This window comes from Aotus nancymaae, unplaced genomic scaffold (genome assembly GCF_030222135.1).
Source record: "Aotus nancymaae isolate 86718 unplaced genomic scaffold, 86718_ANA_hifiasm-v0.15.2.pri h1tg000049l, whole genome shotgun sequence".
Classification (NCBI taxonomy): Eukaryota; Metazoa; Chordata; class Mammalia; order Primates; family Aotidae; genus Aotus; species Aotus nancymaae.
In genome coordinates, this window is record NW_026988463.1 from 15,470,954 (window position 1) to 15,496,046 (window position 25,093).

Sequence of the window (25,093 nt, forward strand, 5' to 3'; positions counted from 1 at the left end):
AAAGGGACAAAGGCAGTAGCTATTACCACTGGTTGGCATGAGGATGAAGACATGTAATCTGTACCACATATTGTATACATCCAGCACCAAGTAACTCCTCAATAAAATGATACTGCCCCCAAATTACTATTCCTAGCAGAGACTCTTCGTGACTCACTTGACACCTCCCATCCCAGGGGGAGTGAATATAGTTTGAAATTTTAACAGTGATGGGGATTACAATACACCATTCTAAATCTGCTTCCCCATCAATCTGTGCTATTTGGTCAGAAAGCCCTAAGTAAAAAACCCCCCTCTGGGATGGGCAGGGTGAGCTTGGCAGGAACACAGGCACATGCCAGCCCAAGTGTGTCCCAGCTCCTCACTTACTGTCATGCTCCTGTACTCATCTTCAAACATGTCCAAAAAAATGTCTTCTCCCTAAAAAGAAAAGAAGGGAAGGAAGAGGATATTATTCATACTTTTTTTCCATAAACAACAGAGTATTATAAACTCTAGTTCGTGGCTTTGGGGGCCATCTGTTTCTCATTAGTGAGTTCTGGTAAATCACCAGGAAGTAAAATACACACGTGAACACAAACACACATGCTCAAATGACAGACCAAATATCAAATTGCACTACTCAAAATTTTCTCCTTTTTTTTAAGTACATGGAGAGTTCTTCTGTCAAAGCAGTTAATTAAAAAAAAACAACAAAAATAATACTATGTAGAATTAAAACATCAAAAAGGCTAATATTTCAAGTGTTTAACATCATCTGTTTGTCGAGAATGATTGGAGAAATGGAAAATCCTGGTTAAGTTATCATATTAAAAATACGATCCTCCACACCTCTGGAAGGAAGAGTGTAATTAAATAAGGTTAGCATTACCCCCTGTTTATGGGGAACATGGCTTGTTCCATTTGTTTTCTGAGGAGTGCTTTTGGGGTTATGTCGTTCCTTAGGGTCGTGACTGCCCAGGAGGTCCCCTTTAGGACAGGGTGGTGGGCATAAACTTGGCTCTGAGACACATAACCAAATCCAGCTTTACACCTCTCGCCTCTTTGTCATGCAAGAATGGCATGACAGTCCAACTCTGTTTGGGGTATTGTGAAGATGAAATGAGTTAACGCACATGAAATGCAAGGAGGCACAGAGCCTGTCCCTCAGTCAGGGGTGGGTCAGTGTGAGCACTCACTGTCATTATAATCTCTACTAGATAATGACCATTACAACTGCTGCATCTCCCTCACAAGTTCTGAAACACACACACACACACACACACACACACACACACACGGAGAATTGGGGTGGAAAAGGGAATAGATCCTTTTTAAGTTTTTTCAGTTGTCAGAACTACAACTAAATTTGAATATTCTTGTGTGATATAAGTACCACAATCAGAGAAGACAATTCCTGAAAACACCTAAAAACTGCTGCAAAATTATACTTAGGGTATAATAAATGTTATAGGATAAAATTAAGAAAAATCTGGGTTAGGAGAAGGGATCCAGAATTTAATAGAGCTCTCCGTTTGTTAATAATAAAGAATAACCTCCGAGAAAATGCCTACCTATATGTCTTTCTGGTTTTGCAATCCAAAGCTTTCTAGGGGACATAAACTTAGGGCAGTTATACTGGCAAGAGGTTCAAAGATGACTAATGCAACCCTGAGGTTTCTGCTTTCTTGTGGGCTTTGCTAGTAGGGGTGTATCCTCACTTGGAGGCCAAGTGTGGTTTGGGATATTCTAAGGGGAAAGTGGGATTTCCTCCTCAGTGTGTGGGGGCCCATACCCTTGTTTGGGTATGTCCACTGTTCCAGCTGGATGGGGTCATCTGAGCCTGGCAAGGTGGATCTCCAAATTATATAACTTTATTTTATCTCAACAAACACTGACAATAATGAATAGTGGCTTAAAAAGATTCCTGCAAAGAAACAGCAGCTTGAAGAGGACTTGAATAACTAAAGGACAGGGGACAACAAGGAAATGGCAGTGTTGCCACCTTCCTTCTGTAGGAGGCTCTTCATCAGCCACGTTAAGAGGGGAAACCATCACTCGCAGGATCTGCACAGACCTGATCTGGAGGCCGGCAAATTAGAAAATGACTATTTGACCTATGGATTAATCCACTATGGCTGATGAGTGATGAGCCTTGCTTGAAAGACACACGAGGCTGGCAAGGCCTGAGTATTTCTGCTCCCCATGCCCCCCAAATTCATATGTTGAAATCCTAATCCCAAGGTGATGGAATTAGTAGGTAGGGCCTTTCGGCGGTGACTAGGTCGTCCAGTGAGATGGTGCCATCTATGAGAAAGTGGGCCTTCACCAGATATCAAATCTGCCTTGATCTTGGACTTCCCATCTTCCAGAACTGACAGAAGTGAACTTCTATTGTTTATAAGTTATCCAGTTTATGGTATTTTGTTTTAGCATCCTGAATGGACTAAAACATATGCCTTGTAGAGCTAAAACAAAACCATCCCAATTAGATATTTTTAAAACCATCTGGAACCTGAAGACAAAGCTCTGCAAATATTTCAGATGCTGGAAGTCATGGTGGCACTTTACAAAATCTCAATAAACTTAATAAAGGTTTAGAAGCCTATATAAGGTTCCTTAGCACAAACTCATGTAAATAATATGCATGTATATAGTTCATAAATTGATAATTCATAATTTTATATGTGTAAGCCTATATAACTCATGAACATAAGCTCATCATATATATATATAATTTACTCACATGTGTTTATATGCACATAGTTCATAATTTACATATAATTATTCCCAAATAAACAAATCCATGTATAACTGAGAAACAAATTGTCATATACTGGAGCTGAGTCCTCAAAAATTTTACTGATAAGAGAATGGGCAGAAAAAAGTTTAGATATTGTTGCCTTAGAGACTATAAAATTGAGCATTTTTATTCAGTAACTACAGGCATAAAAAATAACTGAAGACACATAACATTTATCTGCATAGAACCAGACACTACACTCCTGCTTCTACAAGACCCACCATGCTGCCGTCCATCTGTGCTCTGTCAATTACCTTATAAAAATGTCGTACAAGGTGAACACTTTCTTCTCTTGCACCCTGTAAAAGAGAAGGAAGTTGTGAAGGAGGCAGGTCTCATCTAGGTGAGCAAGTTGGGCAAACTACAAATTCTAAAATATGAGTGTGTATAAAACAGATCTGGACTAATATCTCTAATGTAAAAAACGTTTTTTTTTTCCCTTTTGTTGAGACGGAGTCTTGTTCTGTTGCACAGGCTGGAGGGCAGTGGCGCAATCTCGGCTCACTGCAACCTCCGCCTCATGGGTTCAGGCAATTCTCCTGCCTCTGCCTCCCAAGTAGCTGAGATTACAGGTGCCTGCCACCATGCCCAGTTAACTTTTGCATTTTTGGTAGAGACAGGGTTTCACCATGTTGGCCAGGCTGGTCTCAAACTCCTGACCTCAGGGGATCTGCCCATCTCGGCCTCTCAAAGCACTGGGATTACAGGTGTGAGCCACCGTGCTTGGCCTATAAAATAGTTCTTAATGAGAGAGAAAGAGGAAGGGAGACAGAGTTCAAAATAAAAACAGGGAAAGGATAGGTAATTCGACTGTAATGACATGAGAAGCTGTTAATATACAGCTCATTGGGGGAAAATGGGTTATAAAACATGGCCATTATGACTCCTTTTTTAGTTTAAGTTTCAAAGACAGGATCTCAATCTGTGGACCAGGTTAGAGTGTGGTGGTGCAGTCCAGTCATAGCTCACTGCAGTCTCAAACTCTTGGGTTCAAGCAATCTTCCAGTCTCAGCCTTCTGAGCAGTTGGGACTACAGGTGTGTCTTGGCTAATATTTTTGTTTTTTTTTTTTTAGAGACAGTGTCTCTATGCTGTCCAGGCTAGTCTCAAACTCTTGGCCTCAAGTGATCCTCTCACTTCAGCTTCTCAAAATGTTGGAATAACAGGCATGAGCCACTGTACCTGGCCCAACTACATTTGTGTAAGACAAAAAATTCATTTATACGTATGTGTATATATATACTTACACATACATATATACATACTTAGTTTTCATTTACATAGATGCAAACAAATGTTTCATTTACATATATATTTGCATATATTTACACATTACATACGTAAATATACACTTACACTGCATATTTTCATATTGTATAAATATAATTCTTTTCATATGTAATTATTTGCTTATATAATACTTAAATATATTTATTTACCTATATAATGTGTGTGTATACAGACACATATGTGTGTGTCTGCATAGACACAGCCAAAGTGTCAACTATCGTTGTTACTTTTACCTCTTTGTACTTCCTAAATTTTCGAAAATAAACACAGAAAATAAGAGGGGGTACCATAAAAGCTACTGAAAATTTAATGAATGTATACTTTAAGCACAAAAACCATCATCATTGTGTGTATATGCGTGAATATGTCTCTATGTGCATAAAACTTTTGTAATACCAAAGGAAAAATTCTGAGGACAAATACAGAACCAAATAATTGTGACAGAAACTACTAAAACTCAATTAAGTGGACTCTTCAATGAGTCTCAGCCGAAAGGAAGTCCATGCTGAATAAGTAGGCTGGAGTGGGGTCTCAGGAGAGCAGGCCCTGCAACTTCTAGCTAGTGACTGATGACATCATGGGCCAGGGCTCCTATCTGGATGCCAGGAGCTGCCCTCCCACCCTCCTGTCCCTCTCCCTTGGCCCCTGTACAGGGAGGAGGAGGTGAGAGGGCATCACCTCCAGGCAGGCCAGGTGCACGTCCTTCATGATGCAGCCGGCACTTGTCAGGACTTGCTGCTTCAGAAGCAGGCAGCTCAGCTCCAGCGTCGCCAGCCGGATCTTTCCATCTGCAGAGCACACCAGGGTAAGCCTTGCACACCCAGGGTAGAGCGCCCTGCAGCCCAAGGCTCCCGCCTATTCATGTCGAGGTCAGGAGGTCAGGTGATAAGACCAACGGCTCATGGCTCCCAACATCCAGTGGGGACACAGAGGGAACCCGCCATGCTAAAACCATTCCCAATCCGTTAGAATTCAATGTTCCCCATCAAAACTGCCTATAGCAAATACTTCCCTGAAGTCCATTTACTGGCAGGGGGTGCAGGAAAAAGGGTGACTAAACACTGCTGAGGCCTGGAGAGTGGCCCTGTACCCCGATTTCCTTTAAAGAGCTGCCAGTCCCACTCTGGTCATGTGATTTGGGTGGAGCTGGTCCTCCTTGCCCCCTTTCAGGATTGGGCACATCACCCGGCCAGATGGGGTGCTCCATTCCCTTGGTCCCAGTGACGAGGTAAGAACCAGGCAAGGGAGTCAGTCAGAGCCAGTAAGGCTCAGCCTCACAATTTGCTGGAACCTCTGGGTAAGAAAAATTCTCCTTGTACTGGGCTGAGCAGAGGACTGTGGTGAGGCTCTGAGGGGCACTAGCATTATAATCTATCGGCCACCTCTTCACCTTTGCCAGCATTTTTCATCTTTGTAAAGTACTCTGCAGATGTCACTTTGAGATCTCTCTTCCAACTAGACTGTCCAAAGCTAAGCATCTCCCACAGAGCAAGTCTAGAGTCTCAGTGGAGAAAGGGCTAGCTGGAGGGGCCGGCATTTATCTTGTCAACCCAGAAGGTGGCAGAGACCAAATGTAGAAAAATACTGTTTGAGCCCCTGGATACAACTTTGCCTGAAGCCAGGCCTCAGCAGACTTTAAAAGCCAACAAAGCTTTCTTTGTCTGTCTGTACTGTTTAAGCTGGAGTGAGCTGGGTTTCCATCAAGTGCAACAGAGCTCTCACACAGCTTACTTACTATACTATTACTTACTTACTACTGTGAGCCAGGTATAGTGTTGAGCACTTTATATACACCTCCTCAAGGAATCTCTATAAAAACCTGTTGCAATGAGTGCTCCAAAGACTGAGGCTCAGCAAAGTGAAGTGACTCATCCAGGGTCTCATAGCTGGGCAGTGGCAGACTGCGGGTGCTCAGAATGCCAAAACCCACATGTGGCATCTCTCCTAGAAGCAACTGTAACTGACTGACTTAAGGACAACTGCTCTTATGCAAACTCCGAAAGGTCCCACTGTGGAAAGGAGGTCGTCTTCACATTATGCCTCTGAGGCCTCAGAAACATCAGAGACCACGATGGGTCACTGGGAAAAAACTAAAGGCAGATACACCCCTCTGCCCACCTCCCTGCCCGTCCCTTTGTTAATGCCTTGTAAGTCAGGTGAAAATATGTGAGAAAAGGGATTCTGCTTAAAAAATGAAAAAGTGCTATCACGAAAGATAGGTCTTTCTAAATATAATACAAGACCCAGGGACCATCAAGGAGAAGGCTGAGTGGTCTCAGCTCCATCAGGTCTCCCTGCCCCACCCCACCCAGCCCCAGCACTAGCATACCCTATCTTCATCTGTCTCTTCCAAGTGAGTTTTGCTCCAAGCACGGTCTCATTCCTACCTGTTCCCATACCTACCCACAACTGTTGCTGGTAACAAAACTATCTTCTACTACACTGGCCCCTTAAACCTTTCGAATTTTCTCCCCTCACTCCACTCCCAGCCTAGTTCTTTCTCACAGTATTGCCCTGGGCCACCGGGAGTGGGGAGCGCAGTGACAAACATTGGCAGTCTCAGCAAAGGAAGGGTAGGGTATGGAAGGAGAAGAAAGAAGGTTACCAAGTGGCAGGGGGTGGGATGGAAAAAGGAGACCCAGAGCTAAAAACACAGTCCTAGCAGGCAGGAGGGCTGGCCCAGGATGCAGGGCTTGAGGGGCAGAGGGAGAGTCTGGGATTGGCCCAGAAACTCAGAAGGCTCAGGCCTAGCACCCAGGGCTCTGGCTCCCAGTGGGGCCTGCTCCCTATGACTGTGTAGCCCTGTGGACAGAAAACACCCCAAGTGGGCACCTGGCTGGGCAGCATTGTTCATGATCCTGATGAGCCTCTCAGCCAACGGATGGTTGTAGGTGTTCTTCTCTGCCACATTTGGCACTGGGAGCTGGATTCGTTCTAATTTCTCAGGATCCATGCCTGGAACAGAGGAGAAGCATGTAAGTGGAGCTGCCTCCTGACTGCGTGACCTCCTCGTCCTGAGAGACCCTGCAGAGTGCGGTTTCCTCAACTTCAGCCACATATGTTCCCTCTTGGTGATTTCTTTCCTTTTTTTTTTTTTTCAAGTTTTTAGTAGAGATAGGGTTTCGCCGTATTTCCCAGGCTAGAGTTGACCTCCTGAGTTTCCCAAAGTGCTGGGCCTCCCAAAGTGCTGGGATTACAGGTGTGAGCCACCGTGCCTGGCCCCTCTTGGCAACTGCTGTCATGACTGGTTGCTGCTGGTGCCATAACTTATCGTAGAGCTCTCCGTAAACTGAAGTTACATAAATGTATTAAGACATACATTTCCTATCACTACTTATAAAACAGGAAATCAGGATTGATGCAATAATTGCCAGTAATAATTTTTTAAAAATCAAAAAATGTTTTTACATTCCAGCCAATGACTGTTGACTCCCTACTCATGGTGGCCCAAGGCCTGATCTTTGTTAAAAAGGGCGGTTGGCAGGTACTTAATAGTGTTGGAGAGGAGCGAGCCCCAAATGGTGACATTCTCCCAGACATAGCAGAGGAAAGGGAATGGAGAAGAAAAGGGGGTAACCATCTCAGAGCACAATTCATAGTCACTGCGTGCCAGGTCTGCGGGTCACCTGAGGCCACTCCCGTATTAGGCACCTTCTATACCTGGGAAAACTGAGACCTAGAGAAACAGAGACTAAATACGAAGGAAACTACAGTCATCCCCAACAATTGTGCCTTTTAGCTTTTAACAACAAACTCAAAAGCTAGGCCCCACCCTCAACACACACAGGAGGAATCAGGTTCTGAGCCAGGTGAGGCAGAGGGCACCCCTGCCCCTGAGGATGCCGTTGGCAGAATGAGACTAAGCTAAACCTTTCTTACAGAACCGTGCACATATGAGGTTGGCACAAAAGTAACTGTGGTTTTTGCCATTAAAAACAATTGCAAGAACCGCAATTACTTTTGCGCCAACCTAATAAAATGACACCAATACAGCAGAGATCTATCATTAGGAGGCAAGGAAATCATTTATCCTCCAGTAAAAATTCAACAATCCCTTCTGTGAAAACTAACAGCATTTAAAAGATAAAAGACGAGATGGGGGTGGGGAAGGTAAGTGGGAAAGGAAAAAGGGAACAGGCAAGTGTATGACTAAGCCCTGTTGTCATTCCTCCTAAAGAAGCACACAGGACCTGCAGTGACAGACCTGTTGGGCCTACTAGAACAGTTCCCACCTAGGGAAAGGGTCTTCAAACTCCTTATCTGCTCATCTGACATGGCTCTTGAAAAATACATTTGCAGAAACAAACATCTAGCTTGATCCAAGCTTGGAGAACTGAATGGATAGTTTGTGCTTCGAGCACGTCTTTTCCTGTTATTCTACGAAAGGGGGAAAGGTGGCACTTCTCGGCACTCTTGAAATATGGTCCCTTGAGTACCAGATGACGCTTCATTTAGAACCTTGACAAAATAGTGGAAGATAGCATTGAAGAGCTGATTGTCTGGATTCTAAGTAATTCCTGCACACACACGTTGATGTAATAAGCCATAACAATCTATCTTGCTTTTCTGAATTCCTTCCAGCTCCTAGAGAGAGGCTAAGTCATACCAAGGAGATGACCTGGGTGAGGGACGGCCTAAGGGCTTGAGTTCGGTAGTAGTCTCTCTCATGCCCCAAAACGCCTCTCAAATGTGGCTTCCTCAACAAATTTGACTGCAGTAAAAATTTAATTTGTGGCTTCTGTATCCCATGTTAATGCTAAATGTGTAACTCTGAAGGATTCTGGCTTATTGAATGGCAAGAAGATTGTCAATTGAATCTTTTTGGCATTTGTTTTTTCCATAGATGTCAACACTGTCCTAACACCTCTCTACTTGTTAATTTCTGGCCCTTTGAGAACTGCCAGTCATTAGTTCTGCCGGGGAATAAAAGCTCCTCTGCATTTCAGGTGCATCGCCCAACTTTATAACCAACCAGCAATCACTCCACTTCAGAGAAGACAGCAGAAAGGGCCTGGCCGCTGGCTCCTTCTAGGACGGGGCCGTGGCCACAGAACCAGGGAAAGAGGTAAACTAGGACCAGGTCTTGAATTTCCACAGAGAGGTCCATTTTGTTTCTTTTCTGTCACTGCCCCTCCACCTCCTCAGAATTTGTGGACAATGAGGAAATCTGTGGCAAGTTCTTTTCTTGACAGGAGAAAAGCATCCCAAGATGATCCTGACCTTTCTCAACTCTCCATGAAGGGAGGGTCCCAGAGGACAGAAACACCTCCCTCTGCACTGGATTCCAAGTGCAGCCCCTTCCTTTTGTGAGAAAGTTAAGGCCCAGAGAGGTGAAGCTGTTTCCCCAAGGTCAGAGAGCAAGTTAGAGACACAGCTCAAACCAACTTCAGATGCTCCAGAAGGTGAGCGGGGTCCAGATGGGAAAGGGTGGCAGCACCCACAGAGCCAACCCACCAGGGGCGCTCAGAGTGCCTGCCAATAGCCACCCCTCTGTGTCCCTGGGCTCACTCTCTCCTAGAGGGACAGCTGGGTACAGTGGGAATGAGAAGCCTGGGGGTGGGGTGTGGAAGGAACTTTGTTTTGATACTTCACCTTTTTGAACCTCAGTCTTCTCACCTGTGAAGTGGGAATAATTATGGTAACTACCCGTCCCACAACTGGTGTCAGCATCAAAAGAGAGAAAGCACTGTCACAGGTCAACAATTTTAATTCTTATTATGATGCACAAATGGGAATTTTTAGTTTGAGCATTGCTTAATGCATGGATGACAATTTTTAGCTTGAGCATGGCTTGATGTGTTTCCTTATCATTCGTGTTATAAAAGGTAAGTTAGGCCAGGTGAAGTGGTTCACGTTTGTAATCCCAGCACTCTGGGAGACCAAGGCAGGCAGATCACCTGAGGTCTGGAGTTTGAGACCAGCCTGGTCTATGTGGTAAAACCCTATCTCTACTAAAAATACAAAAATTAGCTAGGTGTGGTGGCACACGCCTGTAGTCCCAGCTACTCGGGAGGCTGAGACATGAGAATCACTTGAACCCTGGAGGCAGAGGTTGGAGTGAGTAAAGACTGCGCCACTACACTACAGCCTGGGTGACAGAGCGAGCCTCTGTCTCAATTTAAAAAAAAAAAAAAAAAAAAAGGAAAGTTAGAACAAAAAACAAAATGAAAAAAAACCTAACAACTAAATAGAGGTACAGACAGACCAAAGGAGGCATGCTGAGCTGCTAGGGGCCCCTCTCAGGGGGTGAGCTGCTCAGGTTGGATTCTAAAGGATAAACAGGAGTTTGCTTTGAGCCAGACGGTGGGGGGCCAGGGCTTGCCAAACCAAGGTGGGACTTCAGGGAGTGGAGCAGAGCCAGGGAGGGGATGATGAGGTGGAAGATAGGGGAAGGGACAAGCAAGGCTTTGTGCCAGGATCCTGGAGGGTGATGCAGTGGAGGGACCCAGGAGAGGCAGCTAGCAGGCAGTGACATGATTTGGTTGTGTCCTGGCTGACTGTGGGGGTGGTTCCATTCCCCTGGCTGCTCCAAGTGGTCTCCATGCTTCTGGCCCTTTCCCCCAAACTAACCTGGTACTGCCATGCAGTCCATGTGAGGTGGATTTTACCACCAGCCCTGGGAGGCAGAGAGCAGAGATGATTTCACACAGCACACGGCAAAATTATGCAACAGAAACCCCTCTGAACATCTCCCTTCTTTCCCCAAAGCTCCTCCTGAGTCAGGTGCCCCATTCTCTCTCCCAACTCTTTTTCCCACAATGGCCTCTAAAATCCCCTCTGTTACTCTGAACTATCAAGTGTTTCCAAGCGGCCCTTATCATTTACCAAAGTACTCGGTCAAAACAAACAAACAACAACAAAAACCCCAGTCTCTCAGGGGAAGGAGAGTGTCTTTGGAAGGAAGGAGGAGAGGATTCTGCTAAGACGACAAGATTGCCTTCACATGGTACGCCCTGAAGAAATGGTGACCATCAGCCAGGCATGTGACGTGTAATGCTTCATTTCATCCTCATGACACTCTGTGAAGTGGGTGATATTATTTCCATTTTATAGATGAGGACACTGAGGCTCAAAAAAAGACATGAAGCTTGCCTGAGGTCATGCGGATAGTGGAAAGCCCAGCCCTGAATCCAGTCATATGGCTCCTACCTCCATCCTCTCTGCTGTGTCCCATGATCCCTGTGGGTTAATTCTCTCTCCCTCCACCTGCCCAATCTATGCGTGTCATGTGATCTCGTGGTGTTTTTGGCACAAACACAACAGTCCGTAAATTTCTGCTAAATTAATTTTTTTAATAAGTTAAGTAGTTTTGATCAAATTTAGGGCAGAGGATCAGACAAATCTCAAAATTAAGGGAAACACCGATAAAACAGAAGCCACCATATGATAGCTGTGCAGAAAAGCCCAACCATCACCCACACAAAAAACAGGCTAGAAAGAAATAGACACTGTCAGCAGTTGGTTATCTTAAGGTGGTATAATCAAAGACAAGTGAAAAAGCAACTTATTCTCATTTTTGTTTTTTATAACAATCATTGCCTCACCATCACTATTCTTAGGAGATCATTTAATTTGTGGCAAACATTAGATTTGGGTTTAAATCTCCTTCCTGAAACAAGCTGGTGGCTGACGGTTCTGAATGGATAAGGTCAACGTCACTGTGTAACAGGGACATTCAAGTGAAAGGTAAGACGGCACCTGTGTGCAAGGACAAACACACTCACACATGCTCACACACATGCATACCCCATGGTTTTCAGTCACAGAAAGGCAGGTTTTGCAGTAGCTTCTTTGCCAGTCATTTCCCTCTGACAGAAATAAACACTGTAGAGAATATATTACCCTATTTGCTTCAACTTTTAAGTGCCTGGTGACAGACAAATTCCAAAGAAACCCTGCTGCACTTCACTGGAGCACTAGCTCATTCTGGCTTCCAGCAGACCACATGTTCCCTGTCCTGCCCACAGCCCTGCCTCAGGGGTTAGAACCTGAGCTGCCCACTCCAGTCAGAACAGGTGTCCCCTATCCAGAGGGTTGCAGGGCAGAACTCCCAACCAGCTCATTCAAAGAACCCAAAACAGAAGGGAAGGGTGTGGCCCACAGTGTCAGTGACTCTTACTAAGCTTCCTTCTCAGTTCTGATATCTGGATTCTTCCCCCTTGGTAGTAGTCCCCATTCAGGGTAGGGATGAAAAAGACCCAGACCAAAGATGCATAAGAAGAATTAAGACAGAAGTGGATAAAGACACCACGAGAACACCAGGTAAACAATGTTCAAACTTTTAAAAAATGTCTCTTGACCACGCGAGGTCTCCTTGGCTGCAGTCACACAAGTATTACCAGCTTTGGAAGACTATAGAGCGATGATTTCAAAAGCTAACCAGATGTTGGGCTGGTTTCCAATGTACTTCCAATTCAGGTTATGTGTCAGCCAAGATAAAAACAGTGCTGTGCCAGCTCTCTGCATGGCAAAACTTCCCTTTATCCTATTACTTTTCAACCTTTTCCATATCACTCATCCATGTTCCAGTAACTTCTCAGCACAACAAAACACAAAACACAAAGAGCCCAAGACTCCTTCTGTAAGGCCGGCTGCCTCGCTGAAGAGCCAAATGGACACACTTATCTCTCTGTGCTGTCTCCCCACACCTGCTCCTATCTGGTTTCTCCATGCAGGCTCCACACGCCCACTCCTGCATTCCTCACTCAACCCTTTCAAAATTTAAAAAGGCCGCGGAAGATTTGTCCAATGGCAGTTTAACATTAACCTCCCCAGCAAGTCAGCCTACCAATGAAACTGTCTGCTCTTTGTTTCCCTAACAATCAATCAAATCTCCTTACCAATGAAATTGTCTGCTCTTTGTTTCCCAATGACCAATCAACTACCTCCACTTCTTATAAAACCCCACGCCCTGAGAAGCCCATTGCGACTTCTCTGGCCCCTTCCTGGACCACAGAACCTCGCCCGGGAGCTGAATAAATTGGATTCTCATTTTTTCTCACTGGCCTCAGTTGCCTCATTTTAACTCGGCAATATACCTTACAGCTGGTGCCGAAACCCGGGAGGGGTTGTGAGACCCCCTCCTAAAGGGGAAACCGACTCCTCCACCTGAAGCTAAACCAGGGAGCCACTGCGCCGCAAGGTAAGACTTCTGTTACCCATAGCCTCTCCCGCTGCTTGACTCCGGACTCCCTGTCTGTAACCGCGGCCGCGTCAGGGACTCCTCTCTGCCGTGGGCCCAGGGCCCCGGCTCTGTTCAGCTGAGGGCCCAGGGCTCCAGCTCCGCCTCGAGGACCTGAGTGTAGAGGAGACGTCCCTACGCTCTTGTCTTCCCCCCGTAAGGGGTCTGCAGAGGGTCAGGAACCTGAGGGAGACGTCCCCTTCTTCCTGAACCCTCTCTGGTGTCTGGTAGTGTCGTCCGGGACGCCTACCGGTCATCTCTGCGGCAGCGGGCGAGACTTGAGTGACTAGAAGCCCTGTTTACTCCTCCAGGCCCTTAAGGCCTAAATTAAACCTTGGCTCCTAACCCCAAAACCTGCCCTTTGGCAAATCAGCTCCCGTTTAATTATATTCTCAATTTCTCTTTCTGTTTCTCCTTCTGTTCCCGAGTGAGTGTGTGAGTGAGTTTTTTCCCTTCCAGTAAAATTGTATCCTGCTTTGCAGGTTTTATAAGTTTACAAATTCTTGTATTCTTGTTCTCTATTGCTAATAACTGTAAGTTTCTACAGTGAAGGTCATAAAAAATGCCCAAGCAGGCAGGACTCTAGCTTTCTAAACACTGTATCAAAAAGAAATAGATAAGGCCTGTGCTAAAATCCTTGAGCTCTACAGATAGCAAACGTCTGGGTCACATAGCAACTATCACATGTAAGCCTAAGTTAAGTACCTATTACTGCTTAATGAATTGCCTTTGTTCTATGCCTGCAAACTTGTTTTAGTGCCACTGTGTACTTCATGTATAAAAAGCCAAGCCCTGTCTTTGTTAAGCACTTAATATTAAAATGCTAATCTGCTAAGCCGGTAGCCACCTTAATAAAATCCTCCTGTTTCACAAAAAAAAAAAAAAAAAAGAAAAAGAAAAAATCATGGGTAACCAAAAATCCCACCCAAACCCTAAGTCACCACTGGGATGCCTAGTTCTAAACCTACCCAAGCTAGGCCTCTCTATAAAAAACAAAAGGCTACTCTTCCTCTCCACCGTAGCATGGCCACAGTATCCGCTAAACAACCAGTCCAAGCGGCCTCCAGAGGGCACACTTAACTTTAATGTCCTCACTAATTTAAACAATTTTTGCCAAAGGAAAGGCAAGTAGGCCGAAGTTCCCTACATCCAAGCATTCTGGTATAAAATATGAAAAATTCCCATACGAGACCTGGTAAACTTGGCATTTAAACTTTTTAATGGCCGGGAGGAAAAGGCTAAGACCATCCACCAGGTCCATTTACAGCAACAGGTAAGCCTCCAAACCCAAGCTATCGTAGCAGCCGTAAGGCCGGCAGCACGCCCAGCATCTGGTGGGGAAAACTCCTCAAAGTTCCTCCAAAAAGGTCCCCTAGAACCCACCCAGACTACTTCAAAGGTCCCTCCCGGGCCCTGCTTCAAATGTAGCCAAAAGGGACACTAGGCCCAGCAGAGCCCCTGTCCACGTCCACCTCCCGGACCCTGTCCAATCTGCAAATGAACTGGACGCTAGAAGGTAGACTGCCCATTCTGGACTACAGGCTCACCCCCTGCATCTCCATGTGAGGGGCAGGCCAGTCCAAAGGATGCAGTCCCTTCACTTGAACTCCTTGGCCTCATGAATAATTAACACAACCCGGACTCGAAGACCCCCATCACCCTTGCTGAGCCCAGGGCGCTACGAAGAGCGGGTAAGTCTATTTCCTTCTTAATGGACATGGGGGTTTCCTATTCTGTATTGCCTTCCTACTCAGAGCCTAGTACACCTTCCCAGGTCTCGGTTGTGGGAATTAACGGGAAGCCCTCCTGTCCCAACCGGACCCATCCTCTAACTTGTTACCTGGAGGGACATCCGTTCACCCACTCCTTCTTAATCATACCCTCGTGCCCAGTCCCCTTACTGGGATGAGATATCCTCCAGACTTTAGGGGCTACCCTCCAACTCATTGGCTCTCCACAGTCCTCCCCATCTTCTACCCATCTCCTGGTATTAACTTTAAATAACAATGCACCCAGTCACGATTCCTCGCTTCAACCCCCTATTCCTCCTGAAATGGTTAATCCCTCAGTATGGGATACTTCCAAGCCCATAATTGCCACTCATCACATGCCAGTCAAAATATTCCTCAAGGACCCTACCCATTTTCCCTCCTGTCCTCAGTTTCCCATCTCAAAAACCCATTGCCAAGGCCTAAAGCCTATTATCACTTAACTCCTAGCACAGGGACTCATTCCTACCAGTTCCCCTTGCAACACTCCTATATTGCCAGTCCAAAAGCCATGCGGCTTTCACCTGGTTCAGGACCTGTGCCTTATCAATGAGGCAGTAATTCCCCTCCACCCTGTAGTTCCCAATCCATACACACTATTATCAAACATTCCCTCCACTACTTCTCATTTTACAGTCCTTAACCTCAAGAATGCCTTCTTTACCATTCCTCTTCACCCTAAGTCCTATTTCCTCTTTGCCTTTACTTAGACCAATCCAGACACTAACCTCTCGCAGCACTTAACCTGGACGGTCCTGCCCCAGGGCTTTAGAGACAGCCCTCACATATTTAAACAAGCATTAGCAGCTAACCTAACCTCTTGTCCCCTCTCAGCCTAGTCTCCTCTTACAGTACGTGGACAACCTGCTGCTTTGCAGCCCTTCCCTCTCCATGTCACGACAGCATACTGCCGCTCTCCTTAATTTCCTTGGGTCTAGGGAATACCGGATTTCCCCCTCCAAAGCACAGCTGTTGGTCACCTCAGTAATCTATTTAAGTATTCACCTTACTCCCCAAACTAAGGGCTTAAAAACAGTCAAAAGGCACTACTTGCACTGCAGCCCCCCAAAACAGCTAACAAAATCCTCTCCTTTCTAAAATTTGTGGGATTTTTCATCACTAAATTCCTAACTTCGCTACTCTAGCTAAGCCCTTGTATGCGGCAGCCAAAAATACCCCCAGGGAACATGGCTAATATTCCAGTCCTATACCTGCATTGTCCCTAAAGTTATAAAACAACTTGGCTCTGTAAGCCATACAATCCTAAAAATAAAGCCACCCTAACTAACCAAATCAAACCCTCAAATAACACCTCTCATCCTTTCTCGTAGTTAACTCTAGTACAGCAGGGAGCCAACATGTTAAACTTAATCAAAACCGTAAACTTCACTCACTGCTTTTTATGTGCCTCTCTTAACACCTCCCCTTTAGCCGCAGTTCCCCTCCAAACGGGATTCACCCTATCACAAAAGTCCACAAGACCTGAAACCACTTTAATGGGAATCCCCTTGTTTAAAATACACTCCCACTCTCTTTCTCTATGTTATGGGACACCTACCAACCATAGCCTTAAGTGCAACACCACAGTAAATATAAACTCTTCCTTTCATGCGCCTCAAGGGGGGTACTTTTAGTGTAATGGAACCCTAACCAAAATTATCAAAACCTCCTCCCCATTCCCCTGTGTGCCCGTCACCCTAGTCCCACAACTAGAGGTGTATAGGCAAGCTAAATTTCTATCCCTCCTTCCATCTTCCCCTCAGGGCCGAAACAAACGAGCTGTCTTCCTCCCCATAGTAGTTGGCCTCTCCCTAGCCTCTTTAGCAGCTGCTGGAATTAGAGGCGACGCCTTAGGCTACAGTATCACTTCAGCTGCTCAACTAGAAAACAAACTCCATGTGGCCATTGAAACATCAGCAGCCTCTCTGGCCTCTCTTCAGCGACAAATTACGTCACTAGCCCAGGTAACTCTCCAAAACCGACAGGCTCTAAACCTACTAATGGCGGAGAAAGGAGGTACCTGTCTGTTTCTCCAGGAACAGTGTTGCTATTACATCAATGAAACAGACCAAGTTAAAAAAAAAAAAGTCAATACTCTCTATCGCCTCAAGGAAGACCTCCGAGGAACGCCAAGTGCGCCAAACTTTCCTCTTAACTGGTGGCAATCTCCCATATTCACCTGGCTAGCTCCTGTTGTCATTCCCCTAATCATAGTTTGTCTTCTACTAATGCTGGTCCCATTCTTTCTTAGGTTTTTACAAGCTCGCATGAAAGAAATTTCCAGGGTGGCAATAAATCAAATGCTACTTCACCCCTATGTCCAACTCCCAACTGAGGCACCGGCCAACTGACCCCCCCCGACTCCGCCCCTGTTCAGCAGGAAGTAGCCAGAAAGAAGCAACGTCCTATATCATCAAAAAGGTCGGAATGTAAGGCCGGCTGCCTCGCTGAAGAGCCAAATGGACACACTTATCTCTCTGTGCTGTCTCCCCACACCTGCTCCTATCTGGTTTCTCCATGCAGGCTCCACACGCCCACTCCTGCATTCCTCACTCAACCCTTTCAAAATTTAAAAAGGCCGCGGAAGATTTGTCCAATGGCAGTTTAACATTAACCTCCCCAGCAAGTCAGCCTACCAATGAAACTGTCTGCTCTTTGTTTCCCTAACAATCAATCAAATCTCCTTACCAATGAAATTGTCTGCTCTTTGTTTCCCAATGACCAATCAACTACCTCCACTTCTTATAAAACCCCACGCCCTGAGAAGCCCATTGCGACTTCTCTGGCCCCTTCCTGGACCACAGAACCTCGCCCGGGAGCTGAATAAATTGGATTCTCATTTTTTCTCACTGGCCTCAGTTGCCTCATTTTAACTCGGCAATATACCTTACACCTTCCTCCTGGGAAAACAATGACAAATGGAGTGGCAGAAGTAGAAGGTTGCTCACTGAACTGGGGAACCTTCAGGATATGAAAACTTTAAACTCACCCTCATCCCCCCACCTCTGGCCCAGGACTCGGCAGACTTGACAGAAGAGCAAAGCCTGCGTTTTCTATTACAGAAACAAACCAGAATTCATTATGTGGCCCAACTGAATCACAACAAGTGCCTTCTGCCAACCGGTCAACCCTTTCCACTGTGGGATATTCATTTCGGTGCAGCATCTAATCTATTATGATTTACTGGAAGGCCTGAGCTCACATTTGGTTTTTATTCACATGGCTTTTATGTTAAAACTGTCTATGAGGAAAAAAATCTATGAAAAACAGACAGGTCACTTGGGGTCCTGATTTGCAGGATAAGGATCTGGAAAAGTGAGGCTGAAGGTCAAATGCAGCCTGACCAGATGCGGCCACCTAACCAAAAACAAATCAGCCAACCAACCACCACCACGGAAACCCCACCAAATGCAGACCCTGTGCTCATAGGCCAGGACTGAGCATAAACCAGGTGGCAGCTCCCCGATGAGGCAGCTTCTCCAGGCACCTGAGCCTCGGGGCACCAGACTTTAACTTTTCAGTTTCTTCTCCAAACCTTCTCTGAGGCCCATGCTCATTAGTTCTGGCAATGGCACTGCTATTTGTCACACAGTGAGAGGGGTCAGGAACCTAGGCCTTACCCAGGCTCCTTCCTTCAGGCCCCCTCCTTTCAATTCAACCAGAACCCCTCATCCCCTAGCCCAGTGCCTCTCTTTGTCTCCCCATCCTAGTAAATGCACCCCACTGTTGCTGAAGCCAAATTGCAGGAGTCATCTCTGACTCGTCCCCTTCACTCAAGCCCTACATCCAATCCATCAGCACGTCCTGGCTCTAGCATTGAAATAATCACAAGTCCTTCCAGTTTCCTCCACTCCCCAGCCAGCAGCCTAATCCAATCCACATTATCTCTTGCCTGGACAACAGCAACAGCTTCCTAGCAAGTCTCCTGATATTCCCTCCTGCAACTCATCCCTACCCTCAACCTCCGTCATCTACTTTCCATCTGGTAGCCAAGGTCTCTTTTAAAAACTTCCATCTGACCACATCATAGTCCCGCTTTACAATCCTGTAGGGGTTTCCCATTGCGCTTGGAAAAAAATGGAAATTCCTCTCCATGGCCTTCAAGGCCCTTCATGACTGGCCCCTGTCCTCCTGGACAGCCTCGCCTTGGCGCGCTTTCTGCTCCTTCCCACCCCCGGACCTCCGCACACGCTGCTCCCTTCACCTGGAGCACGCTTGCCCCAGATCTTTGCAGAGCTGGCTCCTTCTCACTCTCTGGGCCTTGGCTCTGCTGGTCCTTCCTCAGAGGAGCCCTCCCCCACCACCCTGACTAGCACCTAGTAACCCCTGCAGCACAACCACGGGGCCTCCTCATCACTCAGCCCTGTTCATTTCCTTCTACCACTTGTGGCAGTTACAATCAGTCTTCTTGTTCACTTGAACAAGACTCATCTGGGCTTGTTTGAGTGCCTGTGACAAGGCCTTGCCCTAGCAAGTACGCAGCAAGTATCTGCTAAATGATAAGAAAACCTCCGGTTTCACCTCTCATCCCTCCCACCCGCTGGCTGAATAACGGCAAACCCATTCTGAGGGGTGCAGAGTGGGTCACATCACTTACTGACCAACTGTCCCCCAGCAGCCCCACACAGCTCGCAGAAACACAGGTCACAGTGACTGCCTGCACCACCCCCCTTGCAGACTGGTTCCAGACGCCTGACTTTCTAGGCACCCTGCTGCCACAGACACGCTGCTGCTCACCCTGGGGAGTGAGCAGTGATCTGATAGATATACCATAAGGTTCTCATGCCCCTTCTTGCTCTGCCCTCTACCATAGCCCGGGTGTCCCCAGGAAGCAGGTCCTCACTCCTGCGGGCAGAGTCCACGCTTACCACCAGGCAAGCAGCCTTCTATTGTGCTGACAGCCTTCTCATCAGTCAGTCTTGGACTTAGAAAAGAATGACTGATGCTCTCCTGGGCAAGGGTTTGGGTCTGCCTGGACTTTGTAGTCCGCATGCTGAGCACGCTGCCTGGCACACAGCTGGTGCTCCACATGCATTTGCTGAATAACTAATTACACGAGGAAATTCATCAGAAACAGCAAGGCGCTTCCTCCTGATCACTTAAGCCTCCAAGAGGCCTCTCCTGATTGTCCAGGCGTATGCAGTACCCTCTACCCTCAGCTTGCCCCACCAGATTACCTAGTTTTATTTTCACTGTTTCACTTCTTGCTATGTGGGATTATTTTACTTGGTTACTAGTTTATTATCTGTCTCCTCTAAGAGAATCCAGATTCCATGAGAGTATCTGTTTGGTTCACCCAATACTGATCATCCCCCATACTGATCCCAGGTGCTGGGATCAGTACTGGGGATGCAGTGGCTTCCAAAATATTTGTTGGAAGAATGAATGAATCAATACATGAATAGCATTAGCAGAAAATGGAAAAAGGAACTAAATTTCCTTGAATATACGATTCTGCTCTTCTAAGAAGAAATTCATAAGAAAAAGAGGTAGGATGCCCAGGCGGGAAGTTGGGTGGGTGGTCTCTCCAGCACACAAGACTGGATGAAGGTACGCAGCAGCACATGTGGCAAGCCATGACAGCTCTGCTCCCTGCACAGGTCAGGGCTACAGGGAGAAGCCCATGGAGAACGCCAGCCACCCAGAACATGAGGAGCTTGCCCACTGTCCCTTGGAGCCTGGCATCTATGCCACACAGGCAGCACCTTCTTTGCTGAAGCCCTGAGCACAGGCTGCCAGGAAGAGATAGCCCTGGGGCTGTGCCACATAGCTGAGAGGCAACCAGTCAGCAAACTCTGGCTGAGCACTGACTGCCAGGTGGTAGGATGGGTACTACATGGGGCACATGGTTTCTGCCTTCCAAGGCCTAGCCATCTAGAATGGGAGACAAAAAATATAGAGAAAAGGAGGTCTAAAAAAGTGCCACAGGAACCTTATGGAGATTAAAAAATGTCTTCTCTTCCCAAGATGTTGTTATGAAAATGAAAAGACATGCCACAGACTGGGGGGACATCACTGCAAAACGCCTCTGATAAAGAACTTGCACTCAAAATACATAAAGAACTCTGGAGGCTGAGGTGGGTACATCACCTGAGGTCAGGAGTTCAAGATCAGCCTGGACAACATGCCGAAACCCCGTCTCTACTAAAAATACAAAAATTAGCCAGGTGGGGTGGCGCACACCTGTAGTCTCAGCTACTCAGGAAGCTGAGGCAGGAGAATTTCCTGAACCTGGGAGGTGGAGGTTATAGTGAGCCAAGACTGCGCCACTGCATTCTAGCCTGGGCGACAGAGTGAGACTCCATCTTAAGAGAAACAAAACAAAAAAAGCCCATATTCTTGAAACACAACAATTTTTTTACTCAACTCAATTTAAAAAATTAGCTAAGGATTTGAAAAGACTCTTCACCAATGAAGACATGAATGGCAAAAGAAACACATGAAAAGATGTTCAATGTCATTAGGAAAATGCAAATTAAGATCATAAGATACCACTGCATGCCTATTAGAATGGTGAAAACTAAAAAGGTGGCCACGCAAGTGTTGGAAAGGAAGTAAAGGAACTAAAACTCTTGTACACTGGTGGTGGGATATAAAATTATATAGGCATCTTGGAAAACAGTTTGGCAGTATCGTAAAATAAAAGCAGACATACACATACCTCCCATAATTCTATGGGAGATATGATTCAGCCATTCTATTTGTAGGTATTTATCCCAGAGAAAAAGGATGTATACGCCCATACAGCTCTCTGTATGGACACATATTGAATGGGGCCACACAAATGCTCACAGCAGCTTCGTTTGTAATAGTCCCAAATTGGAAACAACCCAAATTTCCAGTGACAGATGAATAAACTGTGGTACGTTCATACAATGGAATGCTACTCAGCAATAAGAAGAAATGAACCACGGATACACACAGCAACATGACGGATCTCAAAATAATTATGTAGATTGAAAGAGGCCACACCAAGAGGAGTACATGATGCATGACTGTTTATGCAAAATTTTAGAAAATGCAAACTAATCCAGAATGACAGGAAGCAGATTATTAGTGTTACTTGGGGAGAGGGGTGTGGGAGGCAAGAGAGAGGAGGGAGGAAATGTTTGGGATGCTGGATTGTATACTCTCTTGATCACGGTGATGATTTCATGGGCATTTACATAGCCAAAATATCAAACTGTACACCTTAAATATATGCAGTTTATGGCATATTAATTAGACCCCAATAAAACTTTTTCTTTAAAGGGGCTATGCTTCTGGCCAAGATGGATTAGATTTATCCTTCTGATTCAGGCAACTTAGAAAGCAAGACAATATATACAAAACGATGGTTATCAGTCTATGGATGAACAGGCAGCATAGAAGAGACAGAAGCACAAAGGCAGTGGCCCAGTGACTGCTCCAACTTGCTGTCCAGGAAGAATATCCAGGCCTCAGCACAGGGAAAGAAAACCCAGACAAAGACAGTGGTCTCTCAGAGATGAGAAGGCAGAGTTTGGAGTTCAGGAAGATCAAGTGGCTAAAATTCATGGACAAGAGAAACAGAGCTACAGAGAGAAAGCTCCAGACACATGCAGAGGGTTTTTTTTTAGAGGCTCAGCTGAGCTCTGGCCAATGTGTGCATATGAAGAAAGGGAAAGACCTGCCAGAATGAAGCCTGTGGAACAATTCCTGGAGCTCACACAGGGCTGGCCAGTGTGGAGAGACCACCTCGCCATGGGACACTGCAGTGTCTCAGAAAGGCACTGTCTCAGAAGTGGGGAGAAGTTAGTCCTAAACTAAAGGCTGTCTAGACCAGCTCTCACAGAGCATAAAAGCAAGCCCCAAAAAAGGATCAAACCAACTCCAATTAACTTAACCATCAGCCCAAAAATATTTACAGGAAGACTCTAGCATCCAACTGTGTAAAAACCACAGTAATTGTCAACCAATAAAAAATGACCAGGCATGCAAAAAATGGGGGAGGAACTCCAAAAGTAGGAGAAAAACCAGTAAGAGACATACAGCTAGAAATGACACAGATGTAAGACCACAAGAAATCAGAAGGGAAATTGTACAATATTTTAAGCTGAATGAACCTCCTATGTCAAAACTTACTGGATGCAGGTAAAGCAGTGCTTAGAGGGAAATTTATGGCAGTAAAGTCATAGAGAAGAAAGGTTTAAGAATTAATGACTGGAGAGGAAATAGCCTGAGGGATATTTTTTCTGATAATAAAACTATAATATCTCCTGATTGCGTGGTGTTCACACATATCCATACATGTCCCAAAATTCACAGAATTAAATACAAAAAATTAGTTAATTTTATGGTATGTCAGTTAAAAAGTAAGTTGATTTGCTGAAAAATCTCAATGGTCAAAGCTTCCATCAATGATTAAAATCAATGATTAAAGCTTCTTTATAAGAAGCTATAAAACAAAAAGTAAATTAAATGGGAAGCAGCAGAAGGTAAATGAAATAAGCCTAAGAAAAGAAATCAATAAAATAAAAAAACAGCAGAACAATAGAGGGCAGAAATAAAATTAATAATCCTCCAGCCAAAGTGATTAGGAAAAAAAAAAAATGAAGACCTAAATTATCAATACCATGAATCAGAGACGGAACATCACTACAGATCCTACAGACATTAAAAAGATAATAAAGGAATATCATAAAGTTTATGCCAATAAATTTGACAGTTTAAATGAAATGACAAACTCCTTGAAAGACACAAGTTACCAAAGCTCACTCAAGAAGAAATACATAACCTTGAAAAGCCCCATAACTACTGAAGGAATCGAATAGTTAAAAACCTTCCATCAAAGACAACTCCATACTCAGACGGCTGCAGTAGTTTAAGGAACATTTAAGGAAGAAATAATACTACAAAGCTTCCTCCAGAAAAATCAAGGAGAGAATATTTCTCAATTCATTCTGTAAGATGAGCATAACCCTGATAGCAAAACCAGACAAGAGAATTACAAGAAGACTACAGACCAGTATCAGTCATGAACCTAGATGGAAAAATCCTTAATATCTATGATTTGCTATGATTTGCTCACACATTGATAACAGAGAATGGCAGCTCTGGATGGACGTAAACCCATGTGCTGAAACATGATGATGTGAGAAGGGCAAGGCAGAAAACACAGTATGAGTACCTCCATTTATGGCTAATAAAACCATATACACTCCTTCTTGGGTTTGTTTGGCCATCTTTAAAAAGACACAAGAGAAATCAGTAGCAGGAACTGCTTTTGAAGAGGAGAGCTGGGGGCCAAAGCTGGGAGACTTTTTTCACTATATACTCTTCTGCCACCAATCAAGTTATTTATCATGATTAATGATTTCAGAACACATAAACTTAAGTTATGTCATGTATGTTTTAATGCCTCTAGCCATAAGCTGTCTTAGTAAAATCCAACTCTACCTACTCCCCAATAAACTTATGAAAAACCTACTAAAACATCACTTGATGTTTTACTATGCCAAACCAGCTCTAGCAGGGGTTAGAAGGAATATTCTTGAATTCTTCTTTGAAGAGATTCTGATGTGGAGGTTTCAGAAAGTGCCCATGTCAAGCCAGGTGGAGCAAACAACAGTAACTATTCCCAGGAATGGACATCAAGGCAGTGAATGAATAAATTCTAACAAAACCTGCCAACCTCATGGGAGTTGGATGCTGGCCATGCAGCCTCAACAGGGGAAGCCAGAGAACAACACCTTTCTTTAGAAAGGAAACCTATGCTTCCACAAAGTCCACACAGCATCTATTTCGGCTCTGAACCCAGAATAAGAACATCAAGTGTTATAAATAGCAAAACCAAGATTACGATTTGACTGATTTCAGTTTTGATGTTAGGAAAGAGGTCGGATGTTAAGTCAGTTGTAAATCAAGGGGTCAAAAGAAAACCACAGGGTGAATATAGTCATCCTGGGTTAGGCAGTCAAGTCACCTTTCCCCATATTGCCAGAATAACCAATTCCTGTGGCTTCAGTTGGTAGAAAAACACCTGAGAAATTCTAAAGAGGCTAAAGAAGAGTGGGAGTCAAAAGCAAAAAGGACCACCAAAACCAGAAAGGAA

At 45.2% G+C, this 25,093-nt stretch overlaps 1 protein-coding gene across 5 annotated transcripts in view; it reads right to left on the reverse strand.

Moving 5' to 3' along the window:
• CLEC16A (C-type lectin domain containing 16A) overlaps positions 1 to 25,093 on the reverse strand; it is a 236,214-nt gene that overhangs the window by 129,089 nt on the left and 82,032 nt on the right. For all 5 annotated transcript variants that reach the window (XM_021668004.2, XM_012453201.3, XM_064362502.1 and 2 more), the window contains exons 13-16: positions 6,904 to 7,026; positions 4,750 to 4,859; positions 3,037 to 3,081; positions 370 to 420 (exon numbers count right to left, since the gene is read on the reverse strand). In XM_021668004.2, coding sequence (XP_021523679.2) covers positions 370 to 420; positions 3,037 to 3,081; positions 4,750 to 4,859; positions 6,904 to 7,026 — 329 coding nt within the window. The remainder of the gene's footprint in view (positions 1 to 369; positions 421 to 3,036; positions 3,082 to 4,749; positions 4,860 to 6,903; positions 7,027 to 25,093) is intronic.